General features: G+C 41.8%; 1 protein-coding gene across 2 annotated transcripts in view; it reads left to right on the top strand.

Annotated features, from left to right (window-relative positions):
• The window catches only part of LOC138638954 (nuclear receptor subfamily 2 group F member 5-like), a 38441-nt gene extending 18123 nt beyond the window's left edge, over window positions 1-20318 (top strand). The window contains exons 3-4 of one of the 2 annotated variants that reach the window (XM_069728723.1): window positions 4186-4710; window positions 19191-20318. In XM_069728723.1, the coding sequence (XP_069584824.1) occupies window positions 4186-4710; window positions 19191-19465 (800 nt within the window). In that variant the 3' untranslated portion in view covers window positions 19466-20318. Of the gene's footprint in view, window positions 1-4182; window positions 4711-19190 lie in introns of both variants that reach the window. The other variant, XM_069728721.1, reaches the window with a different exon arrangement.
• Window positions 20319-22289: the final 1971 nt, after the last annotated feature.

The following is a 22289-nucleotide window of genomic DNA, read 5'->3' on the forward strand; positions in this document are numbered from 1 at the left end:
CAGGCTTACTCTCAGACAATACCGCCAGATGGTGCACAGATTTACGCTCGCGCAAGCGACGACCGATCTGAATGGCCAAGGACATAGACTCATTCAAACCAGCAGGCATAGGAAATCCCACCATTACATCCTTAAGAGCTTCAGAGAGACCCTTTCTGAACAAAGCCGCTAGTGCAGATTCATTCCACAGAGTGAGTACTGACCATTTCCTAAATTTCTGACAATATACTTCTACATCATCCTGACCCTGGCATAAAGCCAGCAGATTTTTCTCAGCTTGATCCACTGAATTAGGCTCATCGTAAAGCAATCCCAGCGCCTGGAAAAATGCATCAACATTACTCAATGCAGAATCTCCTGGTGCAAGAGAAAACGCCCAGTCCTGTGGGTCGCCGCGCAAAAAAGAAATAATAATCAAAACCTGTTGAATAGGATTACCAGAAGAATGAGGTTTCAAGGCCAAAAATAGCTTACAATTATTTCTGAAGCTCAGGAACTTAGTTCTGTCACCAAAAAACAAATCAGGAATCGGAATTCTTGGTTCTAGCATCGATTTCTGATCAATAGTATCTTGAATCTTTTGTACATTTACAACGAGATTATCCATTGAGGAGCACAGAGCCTGAATATCCATGTCCACAGCTGTGTCCTGAAGCACTCTAATGTCTAGGGGAAAAAAAAGACTGAAGACAGAGCTAAGAAAAAAAAATGATGTCAGGATTTCTTTTTTCCCTCTATTGGAAATCATTGAAGGGCTCCTTGTACTGTTATGGCTGGCAATCAGGCAACACAGCGTGCAGTAATCAGCGCACATACAGAGATCTGGCAATAACCAAAAACAATAGGACGAGCTCTGAGACGTGGAATCTCTGTAGACTGCAGTACCTGATCTATCCTCACACAACTATAAGCAGCAGTGGATTGCGCCTATCAACTACCTATGCAACTCGGCACTGCCTGAGGAGCTGACTAGCCTGAAGATAGAAATACAAGCCTGACTTACCTCAGAGAAATACCCCAAAGGAATAGGCAGCCCCCCACATATAATGACTGTTAGCAAGATGAAAAGACAAACGTAGGAATGAAATAGATTCAGCAAAGTGAGGCCCGATATTCTAGACAGAGCGAGGATAGCAAAGAGAACTATGCAGTCTACAAAAAACCCTAAAACGAAAACCACGCAAAGGGGCAAAAAGACCCACCGTGCCGAACTAACAGCACGGCGGTGCACCCCTTTGCTTCTCAGAGCTTCCAGCAAAAGATAATAGCAAGCTGGACAGAAAAAACAGAAAACAAACTAGAAGCACTTATCTAGCAGAGCAGCAGGCCCAAGGAAAGATGCAGTAGCTCAGATCCAACACTGGAACATTGACAAGGAGCAAGGAAGACAGACTCAGGTGGAGCTAAATAGCAAGGCAGCCAACGAGCTCACCAAAACACCTGAGGGAGGAAGCCCAGAGACTGCAATACCACTTGTGACCACAGAAGTGAACTCAGCCACAGAATTCACAACAGGGTTAGAGTTAGTGGTAAGGTTAGGGTTAGAGTTAGGAAGGGGAATCATGCTAATGACCTAGTTATTTTTTCTTCAGCAGGGCAAAGGTCCAGTTTTCTATGCATATTTATTCATTAAAACAAAGTGATTAATTGGCGGCCATCTAGTTCTAGACCTCATCCTAAATCTTATAGATTTAGATATGTGTCTTCCAAAAAAGGAAGGTTTTTTTTGTTTTCTTGATTCCTGGTATCCAATAGATTGACTAAGTTTTCCTGACCATAATTGTCTATGATTGCTATTGCCAGTGATGTGAATTGTGTTACCAGTCATAGCGCACACACAAGAGTGGAGCTATGTTTGGTAAAAATTGTCACTTTCTTATGGATCCATTTGTCATACCTCATGGGCAGCGATTTACTCTCCTCTTTACCGTGTAGGCAGCTTTGTATGTGGGGCTCTTTAGCATTGCAACTTATTCATGCCACAACCCATAAATATACCTTTACATCATTGGGTAAAATAAATAAATACAAAAATTCTGGAGACATTTTTCTAGGAGTCTTCTTTGATTTGTGAACCTCATGACTCCACTAATATTCCTCATACACAGAGACAGGCCATAGTGGTGGATTCAGGACATATATTTTCTGCATAACATGAGAGGAGAGGTGGAGGGGGTGTTATAATATTAAGACAAACTCCCCCACCAGGAAAAAAACTGCACATAAAAAAACGGGCGTTTGAACTGAACAGTGAGCTGTAAACTGAATGAGTTAATTACCAATAATTTTATGGTGACTCTGGTGATTTTTCTTCGAGTCACCTCTCCTGTTATGACACGTTGTATAATTATGATCAATTCTCCTCTGTAATTAAATGGTTGAGCAGATGTGGCTACTGCACTTAAAGCCAAGCGGCCATTATAGTAATGGTTTAGCCCAGCACTAAAAAAAAGTATTTTTTTTTAGGGGGGGGTATACAAAGCTCAAAATAAGACCCTATTCACCCCAGATAGAGTAGTATGTCTTGATAATATTGGATGATGAACTTCTCCTGCTAGAGAGACACAAGTCACTGCCAAATGAAAGAGCATTTCGAGACTCAACTTGGCCGTTGAGAGGGTTACTGATGACCCAGACATGACCATGAAGAGAGTAATATGGCAAACACCTACCTGGGCTCTCAAGACCAAACTGACTTGAGGCTAAGGAAAAAAAGGGGCAAGGAAGTTTAGATGTCCTTGCCATCATATTAACCTAATTATTTTCCAAAAGGGAATTTCACGTAGTATGTGTAGGGTTTTAGTTGTCTCTGTCTTTTGTTATTTCTGTAATTTTTTTCACTTTCTGTGTTTCTTTTTCTCATGTACATTTTTTTTGCCCATATAGAATGTAAAGCCAAAATCACGAAAGCAAAAGGTAGCATTATCGCCTTGCGTGGACTTGGCTTTTGACAAGAAAAGGCAATTGTGCCGGATTTCAAACACTAAAGATCTAAAGAAATGGAAACCTACATATTTCTACATCAAACATTTTTTTTTACCTGTAGTGATTTTTATCTTTATGTTTAAATGACTGTAAGTACGGTAATCTTTATAGGCCAGTATTATCACAGGTCAGCTTCTTATCTTATGGCCTACAGCTTACAAACACTTACAAACCAGTTTTTTTTACAACCATAAAATATTACATTACCAAAATAATAATGAAAAATAATTTAGGAATTTAGGAAAAGGGCCTAAAATGTATATATAGTTGAAAAATATATTAAATATTTAATAAGTATTAGAATATGTATTATAATTTTTAAAAAGATTTTTAAAGGGTAACAATGATTTTTTTGTTTGTTGGTATTATATATTTCTTTTCATTATTTCTGTCTATTTGTCAGAATATGTTAGTGTTATTTCAACGCTTATTGTTATTTTTTTTATCTTTTGTGTTTTTGCATTTTTGTGACATCACTATGACCCTTCTTGGCATTATATATATTTATTTCTAATATTTTTGTATAATTTTGAGAAATTTAATGCAGGTGAAACATTATTAGATCTTTTATTTAATTAATTCTACGATGTTATAATTATTTTTGTGTTTTTTATATATTTTATACATATTAATTTGTTTCGCATATGATGTGACTCCCTCTAGTGGTTTTAAAGAGCAATCCCCTCTGGATATATGACCAGTAAACATTAAAATACTTCTTATGTCTTCTTCTTTCAAGTCCAATTTGGCCATTATCAAAGTAGAAATATCAATTTGTTTTTACTATTTTTAAGTTCTTTAATTTTTTCAGCTGTTACACCATGATTTCCCTTTTTTAGATAACTTGAGGAAGGTAGATTTGGTTTCCCATTACACGTTTTGATGGCCTTTGTGGTTCACGTAAATATTTTTTAGTTTGTATTTCAAGTACTTAGTAAAGATCTTTTATAAAAATGTTGAGTTCACAGGGCAGTTATGAAATGTGCCCTTTCTGTTCCATAGTGAAATTTAGCTAGGGTTAAACTTTCACCGGTGAATGAAATGCAACATCAAAGAGGGTTGTGGATTACGATCAGAACTTAGAAATTAAGATTTACATTCTTAAGATGTATAACTTTTTTGCTCTGTTGCTCACAAATTCACTGATGGGTCTCTCAGAACTTGAATAGTGATCCGCAACTTATTTTTTCTTTGTAGCAGTCCAGCGTGGACGAATGTCGCACCCCCAGACCAGCCCTGGCCAATATGCTCTGAACAACGTGGATCCCTACAATGGTCACTCTTACTTAACAGGATTCATCTCCTTGCTTCTCCGAGCAGAACCATACCCAACTTCTCGATATGGTGCCCAGTGCCTCCAGCCCAACAATATCATGGGAATTGAGAACATCTGTGAATTGGCCGCCCGTTTGCTCTTCAGTGCCATTGAGTGGGCCAAGAACATTCCTTTCTTCCCTGACTTCCAGCTCTCAGACCAAGTTGCTCTCCTTCGCATGACATGGAGTGAGCTCTTCGTCCTCAATGCTGCTCAGTGCTCCATGCCTCTTCATGTGGCACCGTTACTGGCAGCAGCCGGCCTCCACGCATCTCCCATGTCTGCTGACAGAGTCGTGGCTTTCATGGACCATATCCGAGTCTTTCAAGAACAGGTGGAAAAGTTGAAGGCACTTCATGTTGACTCCGCGGAGTACTCCTGCTTGAAAGCCGTTGCCTTGTTTACACCTGGTGAGTACGATTTTTTAACAAATTGTGTAATTTTTTTCTCCAAATCATGCATGTTGATCTTTGAGAAGCTGAGATCTATGTTGCTCTTTGCAAACTCCTCAAAAGATGGTTGTACATAGACAGAACTGCTCGTTTATCCAAGTTCTCCTCCGTTTGAGAAAGCTGTTGTCAGACTTGTCTGGCAGCACCTCATCTCTGGAAGAGGAATACGTTTGGCAGTGCAAAATTAGACATACACGATGGACATCTTCGATCAGACGATCAGTTGTCCTGGCCTCCATACACATTAGACTGTTGGTGAAAACCGTCTTCATTGGTGGGTTCAGTCGACATTAGTCTAATGGGCTTTAGTTGTCTACAGTATGTGCTTAGACTACTGGCACATCCAGTAGCCCATCGTTATATCTTTATTCTAACAGCAGTTCTACAGAGTCAAAGACATTTTTTTAATAACATTTTTTAACCCTGCCAGGTAAAAGTATTATTCGACACAAAATATATTATAGGCATCTATTTTATCAACCTGTAGGTTGTTAACCCCTTCATGACCCAGCCTATTTTGACCTTAAAGACCTTGCCGTTTTTTGCAATTCTGACCAGTGTCCCTTTATGAGGTAATAACTCAGGAACGCTTCAACGGATCCTAGCGGTTCTGAGATTGTTTTTTCATGACATATTGGGCTTCATGTTAGTGGTAAATTTAGGTAAATAAATTCTGCGTTTATTTGTGATAAAAACGGAAATTTGGCGAAAATTTTGAAAATTTCGCAATTTTCACATTTTGAATTTTTATTCTGTTAAACCAGAGAGATATGTGACACAAAATAGTTAATAAATAACATTTCCCACATGTTTACTTTACATCAGCACAATTTTGGAAACAAAATTTTTTTTTGTTAGGAAGTTATAAGGGTTAAAATTTGACCAGCGATTTGTCATTTTTACAACGAAATTTACAAAACCATTTTTTTTAGGGACCACCTCACATTTGAAGTCAGTTTGAGGGGTCTATATGGCTGAAAATACCCAAAAGTGACACCATTCTAAAAACTGCACCCCTCAAGGTACTCAAAACCACATTCAAGAAGTTTATTAACCCTTCAGGTGCTTCACAGCAGCAGAAGCAACATGGAAAGAAAAAATGAACATTTAACTTTTTAGTCACAAAAATTATCTTTTAGCAACAATTTTTTTATTTTCCCAATGGTAAAAGGAGAAACTGAACCACGAAAGTTGTTGTCCAATTTGTCCTGAGTACGCTGATACCTCATATGTGGGGGTAAACCACTGTTTGGGCGCACGGCAGGGCTTGGAAGGGAAGGAGCGCCATTTGACTTTTTGAATCAAAAATTGGCTCCACTCTTTAGCGGACACCATGTCACGTTTGGAGAGCCCCCGTGTGCCTAAAAATTGGAGCTCCCCCACACGTGACCCCATTTTGGAAACTAGACGCCCCAAGGAACTTATCTAGATGCATAGTGAGCACTTTGAACCCCCAGGTGCTTCACAAATTAATCCGTAAAAATGAAAAAGTACTTTTTTTTCACAAAAAAATTCTTTTAGCCTCAATTTTTTCATTTTCACATGGGCAACAGGATAAAATGGATCCTAAAATGTGTTGGGCCATTTCTCCTGAGTACACCAATACCTCACATGTGGGGGTAAACCACTGTTTGGGCACATGGTAAGGCTCGGAAGGGAAGGAGCGCCATTTGACTTTTTGAATGAAAAATTATTTCCATCGTTAGCGGACACCATGTCGCGTTTGAAGAGCTCCTGTGTGCCTAAACATTGGCGCTCCCCCACAAGTGACCCCATTTTGGAAACTAGACCCCCCAAGGAACTTATTTAGATGCCTAGTGAGCACTTTAAACCCTCAGGTGCTTCACAAATTGATCTGTAAAAATGAAAAAGTACTTTTTTTTCACAAAAAAATTCTTTTCGCCTCAATTTTTTCATTTTCACATGGGCAGTAGGGTAAAATGGATCATAAAATTTGTTGGGCAATTTCTCCCGAGTACGTCGATACCTCATATGTGGGGGTAAACCACTGTTTGGGCACTCGGCAGGGCTCGGAAGGGAAGGCGCGCCATTTGACTTTTTGAATGGAAAATTAGCTCCAATTGTTAGCGGACACCATGTCGCGTTTGGAGAGCCCCTGTGTGCCTAAACATTGGAGCTCCCCCACAAGTGACCCCATTTTGGAAACTAGACCCCCCAAGTAACTTATCTAGATGCATATTGAGCACTTTAAACCCCCAGGTGCTTCACAGAAGTTTATAACGCAGAGCCATGAAAATAAAAAATAATTTTTCTTTCCTCAAAAATGATTTTTTAGCCTGGAATTTCCTATTTTGCCAAGGATAATAGGAGAAATTGGACCCCAAATATTGTTGTCCTGTTTGTCCTGAGTACGCAGATACCCAATATGTGGGGGTAAACCACTGTTTGGGTGCACGGCAGGGCTCGGAGGGGATGGCACGCCATTTGGCTTTTTAAATGGAAAATTAGCTCCAATCATTAGCGGACACCATGTCACGTTTGGAGAGCCCCTGTGTGCCTAAACATTGGAGATCCCCCAGAAATGACACCATTTTGGAAACTAGACCCCCAAAGGAACTAATCTAGATGTGTGGTGAGGACTTTGAACCCCCAAGTGCTTCACAGAAGTTTATAACGCAGAGCCATGAAAAAAAAAAAAAAATTATTTTCTCAAAAATGATCTTTTAGCCTGCAATTTTTTATTTTCCCAAGGGTTACAGAAGAAACTGGACCCCAAAAGTTGTTGTCCAGTTTCTCTTGAGTACGCTGATACCCCATATGTGGGGGTAAACCACTGTTTGGGCACATGCCGAGGCTCGGAAGTGAAGTAGTGACGTTTTGAAATGCAGACTTTGATGGAATGCTCTGTGGGCATCACGTTGCGTTTGCAGAGCCCCTGATGTGGCTTACCAGTAGAAACCCCCCACAAGTGACCACATTTTGGAAACTAGACCCCGAAAGGAACTTATCTAGATGTGTGGTGAGCACTTTGAACCCCCAAGCGCTTCATAGAAGTTTATAATGCAGAGCCGTGAAAATAATAAATACGTTTTCTTTCCTCAAAAATAATTATTTAGCCCAGAATTTTTTAATTTTCCCAAGGGTAACAGGAGAAGTTTGACCCCAATATTTGTTGTCCAGTTTCTCCTGAGTATGGTGATACCCCATATGTGGGGGTAAACTACTGTTTGGGCACATGCCGGGGCTTGGAATTGAAGTAGTGACGTTTTGAAATGCAGACTTTGATGGAATGCTCTGCGGGCGTCACGTTGCGTTTGCAGAGCCCCTGATGTGCCTAAACAGTAGAAACCCCCCACAAGTGACCCCATTTTGGAAACTAGACCCCGAAAGGAACTTATCTAGATGTGTGGTGAGCACTTTGAACCCCCAAGTGCTTCATAGAAGTTTATAATGCAGAGCCGTGAAAATAATAAATACGTTTTCTTTCCTCAAAAATAATTATTTAGCCCAGAATTTTTTATTTTCCCAAGGGTTACAGGAGAAATTGGACCCCAAAAGTTGTTGTCCAGTTTCTCCTGAGTACGCTGATACCCCATGAGTGGGGGTAAACCACTGTTTGGGCACACGTCGGGGCTCAGAAGGGAAGTAGTGACTTTTGAAATGCAGACTTTGATGGAATGGTCTGCGGGTGTCACGTTGCGTTTGCAGAGCCCCTGGTGTGCCTAAACAGTAGAAACCCCCACAAGTGACCCCATTTTAGAAATTAGACCCCCCAAGGAACTTATCTAGATATGTGGTGAGCACTTTGAACCCCCAAGTGCTTCACAGACGTTTACAACGCAGAGCCGTGAAAATAAAAAATCATTTTTCTTTCCTCAAAAATTATGTTTTAGCAAGCATTTTTTTTGATTCACAAGGGTAACAGGAGAAATTGGACCCCAGTAATTGTTGCGCAGTTTGTCCTGAGTATGCTGGTACCCCATATGTGGGGGTAAACCACTGTTTGGGCACACGTCAGGGCTCGGAAGTGAGGGAGCACCATTTGACTTTTTGAATACGAGATTGGCTGGAATCAATGGTGGCGCCATGTTGCGTTTGGAGACCCCTGATGTGCCTAAACAGTGGTAACCCCTCAATTCTACCTCCAACACTAACCCCAACACACCCCTAACCCTAATCCCAACTGTAGCCATAACCCTAAACACAACCCTAACCGCAACACACCCCTAACCACAACCCTAACCCCAACACACCCCTAACCATAACCACAACCCTAATTCCAACCCTAACCCTAAGGCTATGTGCCCACGTTGCGGATTCGTGTGAGATATTTTCGCACCATTTTTGAAAAATCCGCGGGTAAAAGGCACTGCGTTTTACCTGCGGATTTTCCGCGGATTTCCAGTGTTTTTTGTGCGGATTTCACCTGCGGATTCCTATTGAGGAACAGGTGTAAAACGCTGCGGAATCCGCACAAAGAATTGACATGCTGCGGAAAATACAACGCAGCGTTTCCGCGTGGTATTTTCTGCACCATGGGCACAGCGGATTTGGTTTCCATATGTTTACATGGTACTGTAAACCTGATGGAACACTGCTGCGAATCCGCAGCCAAATCCGCACCGTGTGCACATAGCCTAATTCTAAAGGTATGTGCACACGCTGCGGAAAACGCTGCGGATCCGCAGCAGTTTCCCATGAGTTTACAGTTCACTGTAAACCTACGGGAAACAAAAATCGCTGTGCCCATGCTGCGGAAAAACTGCACGGAAACGCAGCGGTTTACATTCCGCAGCATGTCACTTCTTTGTGCGGATTCCACAGCGGTTTTACAACTGCTCAAATAGAAAATCGCAGTTGTAAAACCGCAGTGAAATGCGCAGAAAAACCGCGGTAAATCCGCCATAAATCCGCAGCGGTTTAGCACTGCGGATTTATCAAATCCGCAGCGGAAAAATCCGCAGAGGACCAGAATACGTGTGCACATACCGAAACCCTAACCCTAGCCCTAACCCTACCCCTACCCCTAGCCCTAACCCTAACCCTACCCCTACCCCTACCCCTAGCCCTAACCCTACCCCTAGCCCTACCCCTAACCCTACCCCTAACCCTACCCCTAACCCTAACCCTAACCCTATTCTAACATTAGTGGAAAAAAAAAATTTCTTTATTTTTTTATTGTCCCTACCTATGGGGGTGACAAAGGGGGGGGGTCATTTATTATTTTTTTTATTTTGATCACTGAGATAGATTATATCTCAGTGATCAAAATGCACTTTGGAACGAATCTGCCGGCCGGCAGATTCGGCGGGCGCACTGCGCATGCGCCCGCCATTTTGGAAGATGGCGGCGCCCAGGGAGAAGACGGACGGGACCCCGGCTGGATCGGTAAGTATGATGGGGTGGGGGGGGACCACGGGGGGGGGGATCGGAGCACGGGGGGGGGAATCGGAGTGCGGGAGGGGTGGAACGGAGCACGGGGGGCGTGGAACGGAGCACGGGGGGGCTGGAATGGAGCACGGGGGGGTGGAACGGAGCACGGGGGGGCTGGAATGGAGCACGGGGGGGTGGAACGGAGCACCGGGGGGGGTGGATCGGAGTGCAGGGGGGGTGATTGGAGCATGGGGGGGTGATTGGAGCACGGGGGGAGCGGACAAGAGCACGGGGGGGAGCGGAGCACTGGACGGAGGGGAGCCGGAGCAGTGTACCGGCCAGATCGGAGGGCTGGGGGGGCGATCGGAGGGGTGGGGTGGGGGCACACTAGTATTTCCAGCCATGGCCGATGATATTTCAGCATCGGCCATGGCTGGATTGTAATATTTCACCCGTTATAATGGGTGAAATATTACAAATCGCTCTGATTGGCAGTTTCACTTTCAACAGCCAATCAGAGCGATCGTAGCCACGAAGGGGTGAAGCCACCCCCCCTGGGCTAAACTACCACTCCCCCTGTCCCTGCAGATCGGGTGAAATGGGAGTTAACCCTTTCACCCGATCTGCAGGGACGCGATCTTTCCATGACGCCGCATAGGCGTCATGGGTCGGAATGGCACCGACTTTCATGACGCCTACGTGGCGTCAAAGGTCGGGAAGGGGTTAATTTATTGTTAGGGGTTACATTTTGGGTTTGGGGACTAATGCAAGTCCCAGGGGGCTCGATCCCCATCCAACTGATATTCTATTATGTTTATTTTTTCTTTTGTTTTTTCTTTTTTTAGGCACAAAACTGCGCATGTGAATGAAACCACTGACTGTGGAACTATAAATAAAAATTCAGAGTGAATACCTAAATTTACATTATTTATTAAACAATATATCTACCCATCATGGATATAATCAATTAGCAGTCAAAAAGTTACCGTAGGACCCCATAGCAAACTTGAAATAGGGATCTACATCGCATGACGTCCATCAACAAGTTCAGAACAATAAGTTTATGATTATTTTGCTTTGCCTTATGCACAGTAATCTCACAAAACCTGGGATAATGCACAAAGGTACTGGCAAAAACAGTGTTGTCACGGTACAGGCACAACAAGCACAGTGATGTTAGAGAACACAGAGAAAATGTACAAGTGATGTCACAGTACAGGGATGATGTACACAGTCATGTTACAGTACAGAAATAATGCGCACAGTGATGTAACAGTGCAGCTAGTAGGTATACGGCCATGTCTCAGAACATGGATAATGCACACAGTGATTTAACAATACAGGGATAGTGTAGACAGTGGTGTCACCGTACAGAGAACATGTACACAGTGATGTCACAGTACAGGGTTAATAAGTATAATAATGTCATAGTAGAGGGATAATGGACATAGCATTCATATCAGTGATGTCATGATAGCGGGATGATGTACCCAGTGATGTCATAGTACAGGGATGATGTACCCAATGATGTCACATTGCAGGGATGGTGTAAACAGTGATGTCACAGTACAAGGGTAATAAGCACAATCATGTCATAGTAGAGGGATAATGGACATAGTGATGTCACAGCATTAAAATAATAAACAGTGATGTCATGATAGAGGGATGATATATCCAGTGATGTCACAGTACAGTGATGATGTACAGAGGGTTGTCACAGTAAGGAGATAATGTACACAGTGATGTCACAGTGAAGGGATAATGCACAAAATGATGTCACAATACGGGGATAATAAACACAGTGATGTCACAGTACAGGGATAAAATATACAGTGATGTCACAGTAATAATAATCTTTATTTATATAGCGCCAACATTTACAATTCAACAATTCATATACAAGTCATAAGTAACAACGTTAAAGATAATACAATAATTAATGCATAATAATTACGACCGTGCTCATAAAAGCTTACAATCTACTACACAGTACAGGGATGATGTACACACTGATGTCACAGTACAGGGATGATGTACCCAATTATGTTACAGTACAGATGTACCGTAATGCACACAGTGATGTCAAAATATTGGGATACTGTACAAAGTGATGTCTCAATACAATAATAATGTGCACAATGATGTCATAGTAAAGTGATAGTACACAGAGTGAGAAGGCAGTACAAGGATAATGCACACCAGATGTGTATCTAGCTTTTCCTGCACCAGGGGCAAAGGATCAATTTGGCGCCTCCCCCTCCCCCCCTTCCATTTGAATCTTCACTCTATTGAAACTCTATTTGACCAAGCCAAGGTACAGTCCTCAGATTTCTGCCCCCTATAATGTCCTCAGATTTCTGCCTCCATAATGTCCTGATTTCTGCCCCCATAATGTGCTCAGATTTCTGCCCCCATAATGTCCTGATTTCTGCCCCCATAATGTGCTCAGATTTCTGCCCCCATAATGTCCTGATTTCTGCCCCCAGCCCCCTCCCCCCTTCCCCGCTGCAGTTGCATGTGGTGGAGAAATCTGAGGAACATATGGGGGGGGGGGGGATGGGGGCAGAAATCAGGACATTAGGGGGGGCAGAAGAAATCTGAGCACATTATGGGGGCAGAAATCAGGACATTGCACCCATCCAGCCCCCTGGCCTTGCTTCAGTCCTCACACAGTCAATTTACTCTCCCTGCCCTGCTCTCTCCCTATCCTTGTGTGATGTCTGCTGCCAAATAGCGTCCCCGCTGAGCACAACCATCCCTTCCTAGCCGGGTACTTACTAGGCCCCTTAAATTTCCAACATTAAGCCTTCAGTGTCTTTAGCTCCAGCCTCCATTACCAGCCATCTGGAGCTGGAGCACTTACCACAAACCGCAAGGCTGACTGTGAAGAGCTGGCGAGTGACGTCAGCAGCGTGATCATGTGACCTGATCACGCTGCTGGTGCTTCACTGATGCGGAAGTGCCAGCGGCGGTCAGGGCATAGATCAAGGGTACTAGCGCCTGAAGACGCTAGTACATCTTTGACAGCCGGCTCAGAGAATGGAAGAATCTCAGTGTGGGGGCGGCAGAATTCCGTTGACGGGGAGCCTCCTCCTTGAACCGCCACATCAGGTGGCCCGCTGGCGCCTCCTTGTCGGCTGCGCTTGGGGCAAATGCCCCGGCTGCCTCCCCCTGGATACGCCACTGATGCACACAGTGATGTTACAGTACAGGAATAATGCACACAGTGATATAACAGTAGTCCCACAGTTCAGGCGTGATCTTATCAGTGTCATTACAGCTTTCAGAACAGAAAGTATACAAAAAGCGATGTCACCATAAAAGAATAATGCACACAGTGATGTCATGCCACAGAAATGTGACAACTAATGCCTGGTTGCAATAGCCATATTAATGAAGCCCTCCTCCTCCTCTCCTCCTTCTCCTTTTCCCATCAAAATTTTTATCCTCTTAGTATATTCCAATCATCATATTATATAGCACTGTGTACTTACAATTGCTCTTTTTGCCTTTCTACCCAGTTAAAGGGGTTTTTCAGTACTAGGACAACCTCTTCTTCATTTACATGCTTGGTAGTGATAAAGTAATAAAGCTTATAGTCACTTCTCGTGCCGGCAGCATCTCAGTGGTGTCAGCACTCGCGGTCCCAGGGCTTTCCTGCGGTGTTGTGACACGTGGTGCCCGGCGCCCAATCAGCGCTGGTGTCACTGTCCTCGCCTTCAGACGTATTGAACATCAAGAGGATCTGTGACTTCCTCTTAATGTTCAACACATCCGAATGCAGGGACTGTGACGCCAGCGCTGATTGGGCGCCGGGCACCACGTGTCATAACAACTGCACGAGATCCCTAGGGACGCGAGAGCCGACACCGCTGGAATGGTGCCAGCACTGGAAGTGAATATAAGCTTTATTACTTTATCAGTGCCAAGCATCTAAATGAAGAAGGGGTTTTCCTAATAGTGGAAAACCACTTTAATTATTCTCTTTTCTCTGATCTATGTAGAAACAGGAAGTCTCTTTTCCCTGCTGAAATCATATCCCACTTCAACTAACTGGCTAGAAAGGAATAAAACTTTTGATGGGAGGAGTGCTTCTTTAATTGCTTACAAGTCCCCTCTAAAATGTAAAGTGCTGCGGAATATGTTGGCGCTATATAAATAAAATTATTATTATTACTGCACCTTGTGTCTGAGTGCACATGGGCCCCCTTTGTTGTTGGACCATACTGTTGGGATTTTTGTCATTGCTCAACCAATCAGCTGCCACCTTTCATCATTGACAGTTTCAAGTATCTGATTGGCTGTTTAAGGTCATGTGTGATTCTTTGACTATATGGGTTAAAAGGTTCTTAAAGCTGAACTGACCCTGGTATTTCTTGGAGGCCGCACTCAATGCATTGTAGGAGGCAAGAGAACAGTTGGTGACAACTGTGATGGTGAAGAAGGCTCGTAAGATGTTTGTCCTGTTTGTAACCTTTCAAAGCCTAGAGCAAATATTGTTCTCAACACTTATGGGTTGCAGTAAATTACCCAGCACTGTATATAAAGGCTGCCTCTATGGAATGTGGGGCCTGTAATACATACGGGAGATCTCGGGAACAGACATTTTCAAAGCCATGAAGGTTGATGTCAGTGTGAGCGCAAGTCTCCTGTGTTATGTTGTCACCAATCTCGGTTACTGATGCTGTACCGCATGGGTAACAATCAGTGTGAATGATTTATTGTATGCAGGAGGGGTGCCTGCCAGGTCAGATGGATAATGTCAGGCAGCCATACAGAGGCCATCCAGTGACATTTCAAGTTGACCTTCAGAGATCCCAATGATCTTAACTGAGACACTTGATGGGTGTCCCTGCTAAATCAGCCGTGCCCACCTGCTACCCTGACACAAGTGCCAGAGACTGGTCTAAATGCTGCCCATTGCAGGCATAACTCAGCCGTACACCATTTTTGTTAACCCTTCCTCAACCAAATAAACCTCACAATTCTTTGCAAAAAATTATTTTTTTATGTTTTTGAAGCTTCCATTTACATAAGTAGTCAAATTGATATTTCTTCTGACCCCGCACTTCGGTTTCTACAGGAATTCTTATCTTAAGGGAAAGATTAGTCCATAGTTACACCCATAGATGAATTAGGTTGAACTTCCCTATGGGACCTTACGTATGCTAGGTTTCCAAAAAAATAAGGGGTGCATTTACTTCACCTGATTATGACTTTTAGATAAATTCCTGTAGATACTAGCTCAGGACTTTACAGAAGAGCCAATAAATGAAATCAAAATTTAAATTTGTGTGAAATTTTAAGAAATTCACAGAATTTGCAATTCGATTCAATTCTTGTGCGTCGCCTAAAAAATTACCATTTTACAAAAAGTAGTAGATAGCGTCAGTCAGAAAAGATGCAGGGTCGAGAGCTTTCTATGCTTCTTCTATCAGAAGAGTGGCCACATTCATATGCTTGCTTGGTTGAATGTCCTTCAATCCTCCAAACACTTCTACTCTGTCATACACGTGAGAAGTAGAGTAAATCCTTGGCTCATCTCCCATGGAACATAAAAATTGGATATGTTGCAATCCCGAGACTTCACAATTTTTGGGACAATTCAGCCAGCCAAACTGAACCAACAATAAAAAAAAGTGGTTGACCTATTTAAAATTTTTTAGATGAGACCTATCTAAAAGATATTTTTGAAAAGTGACCTTGCAGTCTGTAGGAGGTTAATGCATTTTTATTTTACAAGAGGAAACATCTAAACAACTACATGTAAAAGTATATATTTTTGGTTGGCTGAATTGAAGATAACCCTGAATCTTCACCCTTGTGTTGCATGATCCCATTGACTGGTTATAGGCTGGCCATAGACAAAAGGTAACTGTTGGCCAAATGCTTATCACTTTTTGATCTTGGCCTGTCTACCCGAAAACCAAAAGTTAGGGCAGTTGAAATCCAATAGTCTGATTCTTCTTTCCCTGACATTTGCTCTTAGGAAAAGATGTCCGGACCCTTCGAAATTGATATATTTTTACATTTTCTGTAATCTATATCCCCAGCTTCAGTACAAAAACCTGCTGTCCTCTTAGCTATAATCAAAAGATGGACAAGTGTAGTAGGTGTTCCTAGACACTTCCAGAATTGGATCTATTTGGGGGGAATGGGTTGACCCTAAAAAACCTGTTTTGAGATTGTGAAACTCTCCATCAACCGACCAACTGCGTATCTACATAAACTTTCACGGATATATAAAAATGTGAATTAGCTTTCATTATCTGTATTGAATCAGTGGCTCTTTTAGACTTAACTATCTGTTTGTTTGTTTTTTTTTAAATTCACATGTTCATTAGCAACAATGAACAGACTCCGCTCCCATCTTATATATGGAAGCATCTAATGAGCATGTGCAAAAGTCATTGTGAAGGTAGGGGGAGCAGGAGAGCTGTGACATCACATATTGTGAATGATGGATCCTTTGTTATCTACTGTATGTAGAGGTGTGACTTGTCATTGTACAGGAGGAGAAGATGAGCTGTGACATCATGTATCATGTATCACATGATTGGTGGCTCTTGTGTTATCAGCTGGATAGAGGTGTTATCAGTCATTGTACAGAAGGAGGATGTGAGCTGTGACATCACCTATTGTGAATGACGGATCCTTTGTTATCTCCTGTATATAGAGATGTTATCAGTCATTGTACAGTATACGAAGGCGGTGAGCTGTGATATTACCTATTACCTAATGGTGCATACTGTGCTATCAGCTGTATATAGAGGTGTTATCAGACATTGTAGAGGAGGAGGAAGTGAGCTGTGACATCACGTATTATGGATCCAGCGTTATCTACTGTATGGTATCTACTAGAGCTGTTATCAGTCATTGTTATCCTGCCTTTGATGATAAGGAGGCTGCTGAAAACTCTTCCTTAAAGGACAGAATGTATGAGTCCTCTAGTGACCAATATGAAAATTACAAAACTTTTAATTGAGTTTATTTATATAGATCGTGAAAATAAAAAAAAATGCCAAGAACTTTAAAAAAAAACCAATAAACACAAAAAACTATTTTAAAAATAGGTCATCTTTATATGCTACATTCACTCTAAGAAGAGTTAATTTACATATTGACTTTTCTTAAAGGTTGTAACATCATGTAAAGGAATGTAACATCGATATACCAGCTGGGTCGATTCAATGGAAACCATTAGGTCCGAAAGGGAAATCATAAAAGTTTTCTTCTCCTGGCTTTAGATGAAGGTCGTCTGGTAGGCCCAATCATCTGTGGTGAGTTAAGGTGTTAGTCCTGAGGCGCTCTCCACGATATATAAGGCACCCTGTCATCTTATAGACAGGGAGCGCTTGAACCCCTGGTAATTTCTATCTCTCAATCAACACCAATAATGGGGAAGCTCTTATTTGCGAGCGACGGCCCCGACATCTGTCAACGCAGCCAGTTCCGTGTGCAGTTTCTGAAGCCATTAATGGGGTCAGCAGTCAGTTAATGGACACGTGATGCACGGTATCACCCGAGTGTGTTAATAATTATGCCTGCTATACCATAGGCCATTTTTAACACATGCAAGGGTGTAATGCATTCCTTCCCACGAAAGCTGACTAATGCAGTAATCTTTATCCCAAGGACATTGCTCCCTCTGTGCGGACTGTGTGAACTGAGCAGTGCCAAGCTGTAAAATACCACATAGGACATTGACTTTGGAGTGAAGCTGTTACTAACATGGATGAAAATGAGGCAGTTTAACACTCGTAGATTAGTCTGTGATCCCACCACCAGCAAATCATTAACCACATTGTATGCTGTTCACCGAAGGCAAAGCTCAGACGTCCACATCAATCAATAGCTAAATTTCGAATGTTGATTTCTAGGATCCTCGTTCTTTTACCATTGTAGAAGATGGTAACAAAGGGTGGCTCGAGCACCAGTAGACCTGTCCTGTCCTACATTACACAGAATTTCCATTTGTTTGAATGAACGCAGTGTAATAATTCATTTATCCAGTGGCGGTGCTATCGGGAAATTTAACACTGTCAAAGATTACAGCTGATCACTGGTGATCAAGGGGGTACTTTATGTCTAGCAAGTACAAATTGATGAGTTATCGAAACTAGACCAGGCTAAGGTCAAGGAAGCTTTTTAGGAGGCTTATACTGCACTGAGCTGAATGTATTATATAATTTGGTGCCAATTAGTATATGCCTTGCAGAATGAAAGGGGGTGTCTCATGACAACACCTCATATACAAAAGCCAGGGGATAAAAATGTTATCGATGTAGGTCCCAAGACTTGACCATCATTCCATTACATGGATGACCAATCATCTGATTGGTCATCATATAATACAGTTACCCCCACTAAAGTCGGTTTTCCTGGCAAATTCAGCTGTTAATCAGAAGTGTCAAGAATGGGTCCTGGTGACAGAGATCATATTTTGAGAGGAGTGGTGAATAGAGATGAGCAAAGCTTTTGACATACGTTGAATTTTCATAGGAAATTTGATTTGCAGCAAAATGATTTGCTGGGAATTGATAATACTCCAAACCTTCCAATTGCCCTCAAAACTGTGTATATGACAATATTCTCTTTGCTCACGCACTAATCTTCACTGCTTCCAAACACTATCTATACTGTTTCTTCAGTGTTTTATGCCTCTCCTCCCTATCTATGGTTAAGCTGTGAACTGTGACATCCTCACACTATCCAGGTAGACCACAAATTGGCTGCTGTATTCCCTGCCTCAGCTTTTATGCAGGCTCTGATATTCTCTCAAGATTTACTGTGCTATACCATGTAATATGATATCTGGATAGCATTATGGTAAAGCCTCATATAGTGTGATCCTTCTCTGTTTGATGCAACTTTCTACACCAGTTTAGGCAATTCATGCAAAGCGATCCGCAAATTTAGTGGTGGGACATTGAAATAAAATTGTTACATTATCATTGAACCTTATTACTGGTGCTCCCAGTTGCCAAACTGGTACACTTAGTGATTGAATGCTTTTTAGCTTTTATCTTGAAAGACTGTTGTGTTCTTAGATATCTATGTTGGAAGTCTTCGTGATATCTAATTCATGTCCTATTGTTTTGTAGATGCGGTGGGATTGTCCGATATTGGACACGTGGAAAACATTCAGGAGAAGTCCCAGTGTGCCCTAGAAGAGTATGTCCGAAACCAGTACCCTACTCAGCCAACCCGGTTTGGTCGTCTTCTACTGCGCCTACCATCATTGCGCATTGTATCGGCACCAGTGATAGAACAACTCTTCTTTGTGCGTCTTGTTGGAAAGACGCCCATTGAGACTTTAATCCGAGACATGCTCTTGTCTGGGTCCAGCTTTAATTGGCCTTACATGCCTATGCAGTAACAAGGTTCTTCTGAAATCCTTGGACTTCAAATGTCTAATAAACCAGTTTGCTTTCCACCATCCACTTTGGCCAAGAATTCCAGAAGACCTCGGAGCCAAAAACTGGATGATCAAAATTGGTAGAAAAGTTGGACAAACACTGCTATTTCTGAAGAATTATGGTTTCTGCAACAAATCGCAAATCAAACATTGATCAAAATTTTAAGACCCAATTGATGGGTTTCATTATATTAACAAAAAACAAGAAACAAGTCATGTTCCTGAAGATTATCAAATCTTGGTCCGAGTGATCCTTGAGACTTGTTGGAAACACAATTATTCCATTCAGACCATGTCATCCGTGGTAAATATTTGCATCCATAACTCGAGCTGGTCCAGCAAGAGTTCTGCCAAGAGGATGTGCACTTTTTTTTTACAAAAGCTTGACGAATTTTTGAAAACATTCAATGTTCGACAAGACGAGAATGAATCTGTGTATAGACTTTATTGAAAGAAAAAAGACAATAATGAGTCGACACGTGTAGGTTGGCTACATGAAGTCAAAGACCGGCTAGCACTGCAATCCACAACGTAAAGCACTGAAGAAGCCTTGCCCACTTCACCCCCTCTAGGATGGGTCTTACAAGAGACTATTTATAAGGAAAGTTGGGGACTGCCTGCTTTTTTTCAATAAATTTATGTGTATATTCAACTCTTCATACTCCTTCCCCTTTTGTTTTTTTCCTTATATGAGTATGTTTCTAAGATATTTTTGGTGTGTGAATTGTGGTATTTTTTGGTAACTTGGCAGCAAAATCTTGTTTATTTTGTTGGTTGATCTGGCTAACTATTCAATACAGTATCAGTTATTAAACTGGAGTATTTGTGTTATTTTTGGAATTTTTCTTATGATACCAACATTGCTGTGGGAATTGTAATGTTTTCATCCCGCCTTGGAATGGCTGCTGAAAAATGCCCATTTTGGGCATATTCTACGTAAAATCTTCTTACATTTGCCTCATATCTGCCAGGACTGTATCTGAAATTTCAAGATGGTTCTGGCAAATTTGGAACAGTTAGAAAAGATAGATATAAAGTCAAAACTGTTCTCTTCTCCTCATTTCTTCCTTAGTGTCTTCTCATTGAACTTTCTTCACTAAGAAATGGGGTGCTGTTATGACATTGGACATTTTTGCAGCAGTTTTGACCCCATCTTCCACTGATGAGATTTTTTAAACCATTTCTACTGGAATTTCAAGTAGACAAAGACATGAACTATGGCCTCTAGCAAAATTGTGGCAAAGAAGGACTTGCAAGACCTGAAGGCGTCTCAAAGAGATCCTATACAACTGTAGAATTAACCATGAATTACAGACAATTGTCCAAAAAGTCAATGTAAACAACAAAATAATGTATTAAATCAAGACCAAGGAAAAATTCCCAATCCTTAGAACAATATAGAGCTTCAAGAGTGTTTCACCATTGAAACACTCTCAATAGGAACATCATGAGGGAGCCATGTACTTTGGGTAGAAAAGTGTCTAAACAAGTTCTCAATCTCATATACCGGAGACATTGAATAAAAGTGTAGTATTTCTTAAAGGGTTATTATTCACATATTTATATGTGACTGATGTTGGTTAGAGCTTGCAAAAATAAGCACTTTTACATTTTAATGCTTATTCTAATTTGCAGCTGTTCTTGAGATATCGACACTTTTTTGTTGTTTACAACTCCTTACCTAGGAGACCGACCACCGCTGCTGTCTAACTTAGGCTACTTTCACACTAGTGTCAGTAAGGGGCCGTCGCCATGTGTCGGCCCGACGTACCGACGCAAACAACGAGGGCAGCGGATGCAGTTTTACAACGCATCTGCTGCCCCATTGTAAGGTCCGGGGAGGAGGGGACGGAGTTCCGGCCGCGCATGTGCAGTCGGAAATGGCGGACACGATGCATAAAAAAAGTTACATGCAACTTTTTTTGTGCCGATGGTCCGCCAAAACATGACGCATCTGTCGCACGACGGATGCGATGTGTGGCCATAGGTCGCAATGCGTCGGCTAATGCGGGCAACTTTGCAGGATGCATTTTTTCTCCAAAACGACGCATTGCGACGTACATCACACAACGCTAGTGTGAAAGTAGCCTTATAGGCACTGCATTAAATCTGGCCGGGAATAGAACAAAACTGTGTGCTCCAGCAATGCTAGCCAGCTTCAAAGCCATGCTTACAAGCTTAATAGAAAAGAGTTTTTAAGAACCATGCTCATTTGGCCACCCCTGTTGGACAGCAGTGGTGGTCGGACACTGAGGCAACAAGCTTTAAACAAAAAAGAAAAAGTGTAAATATCCCGACAATAATGCAAATTTTAAGAAACAGTAAATTGCATTTTTAAAGATGACAATAACCCTTTTAAGAGGCCATACACAGTCAATACCTATTACCCAACAGATATTAATTCCAAACCCTCCACAAACATGCATATATTCCAAGTGTAGAGGGGAGAATACGATGCTGCCCAGCAACCCCCTGGAAAACAAAATACTGAATTTGTTGAAAATCCATACACTCCCTGACAGAAGTTATGTATAAATTATTCTTTTGAAAGCTGAAACCCTCCGAAATGTGGTTTAGGTTAAGAAAATAAATTGGCATCAATGCAGAAATATTGATCAGTTAATGGACACAGAATGGTCAGATTTTGGCAAGACAAAAGTTTTGTTGCCCACAGAAAGTAATGTGATATTCAAACAAATAATTGACTTAAAATACAAATATATGTTGCATAACATTGGTGAATGAAGTTGTGGTGCTATTAGAGTCATATTTAATATTTTGTGTG

The sequence above is a fragment of the Ranitomeya imitator genome, chromosome 1, assembly GCF_032444005.1.
Source record: "Ranitomeya imitator isolate aRanImi1 chromosome 1, aRanImi1.pri, whole genome shotgun sequence".
NCBI classification, from domain to species: domain Eukaryota; kingdom Metazoa; phylum Chordata; class Amphibia; order Anura; family Dendrobatidae; genus Ranitomeya; species Ranitomeya imitator.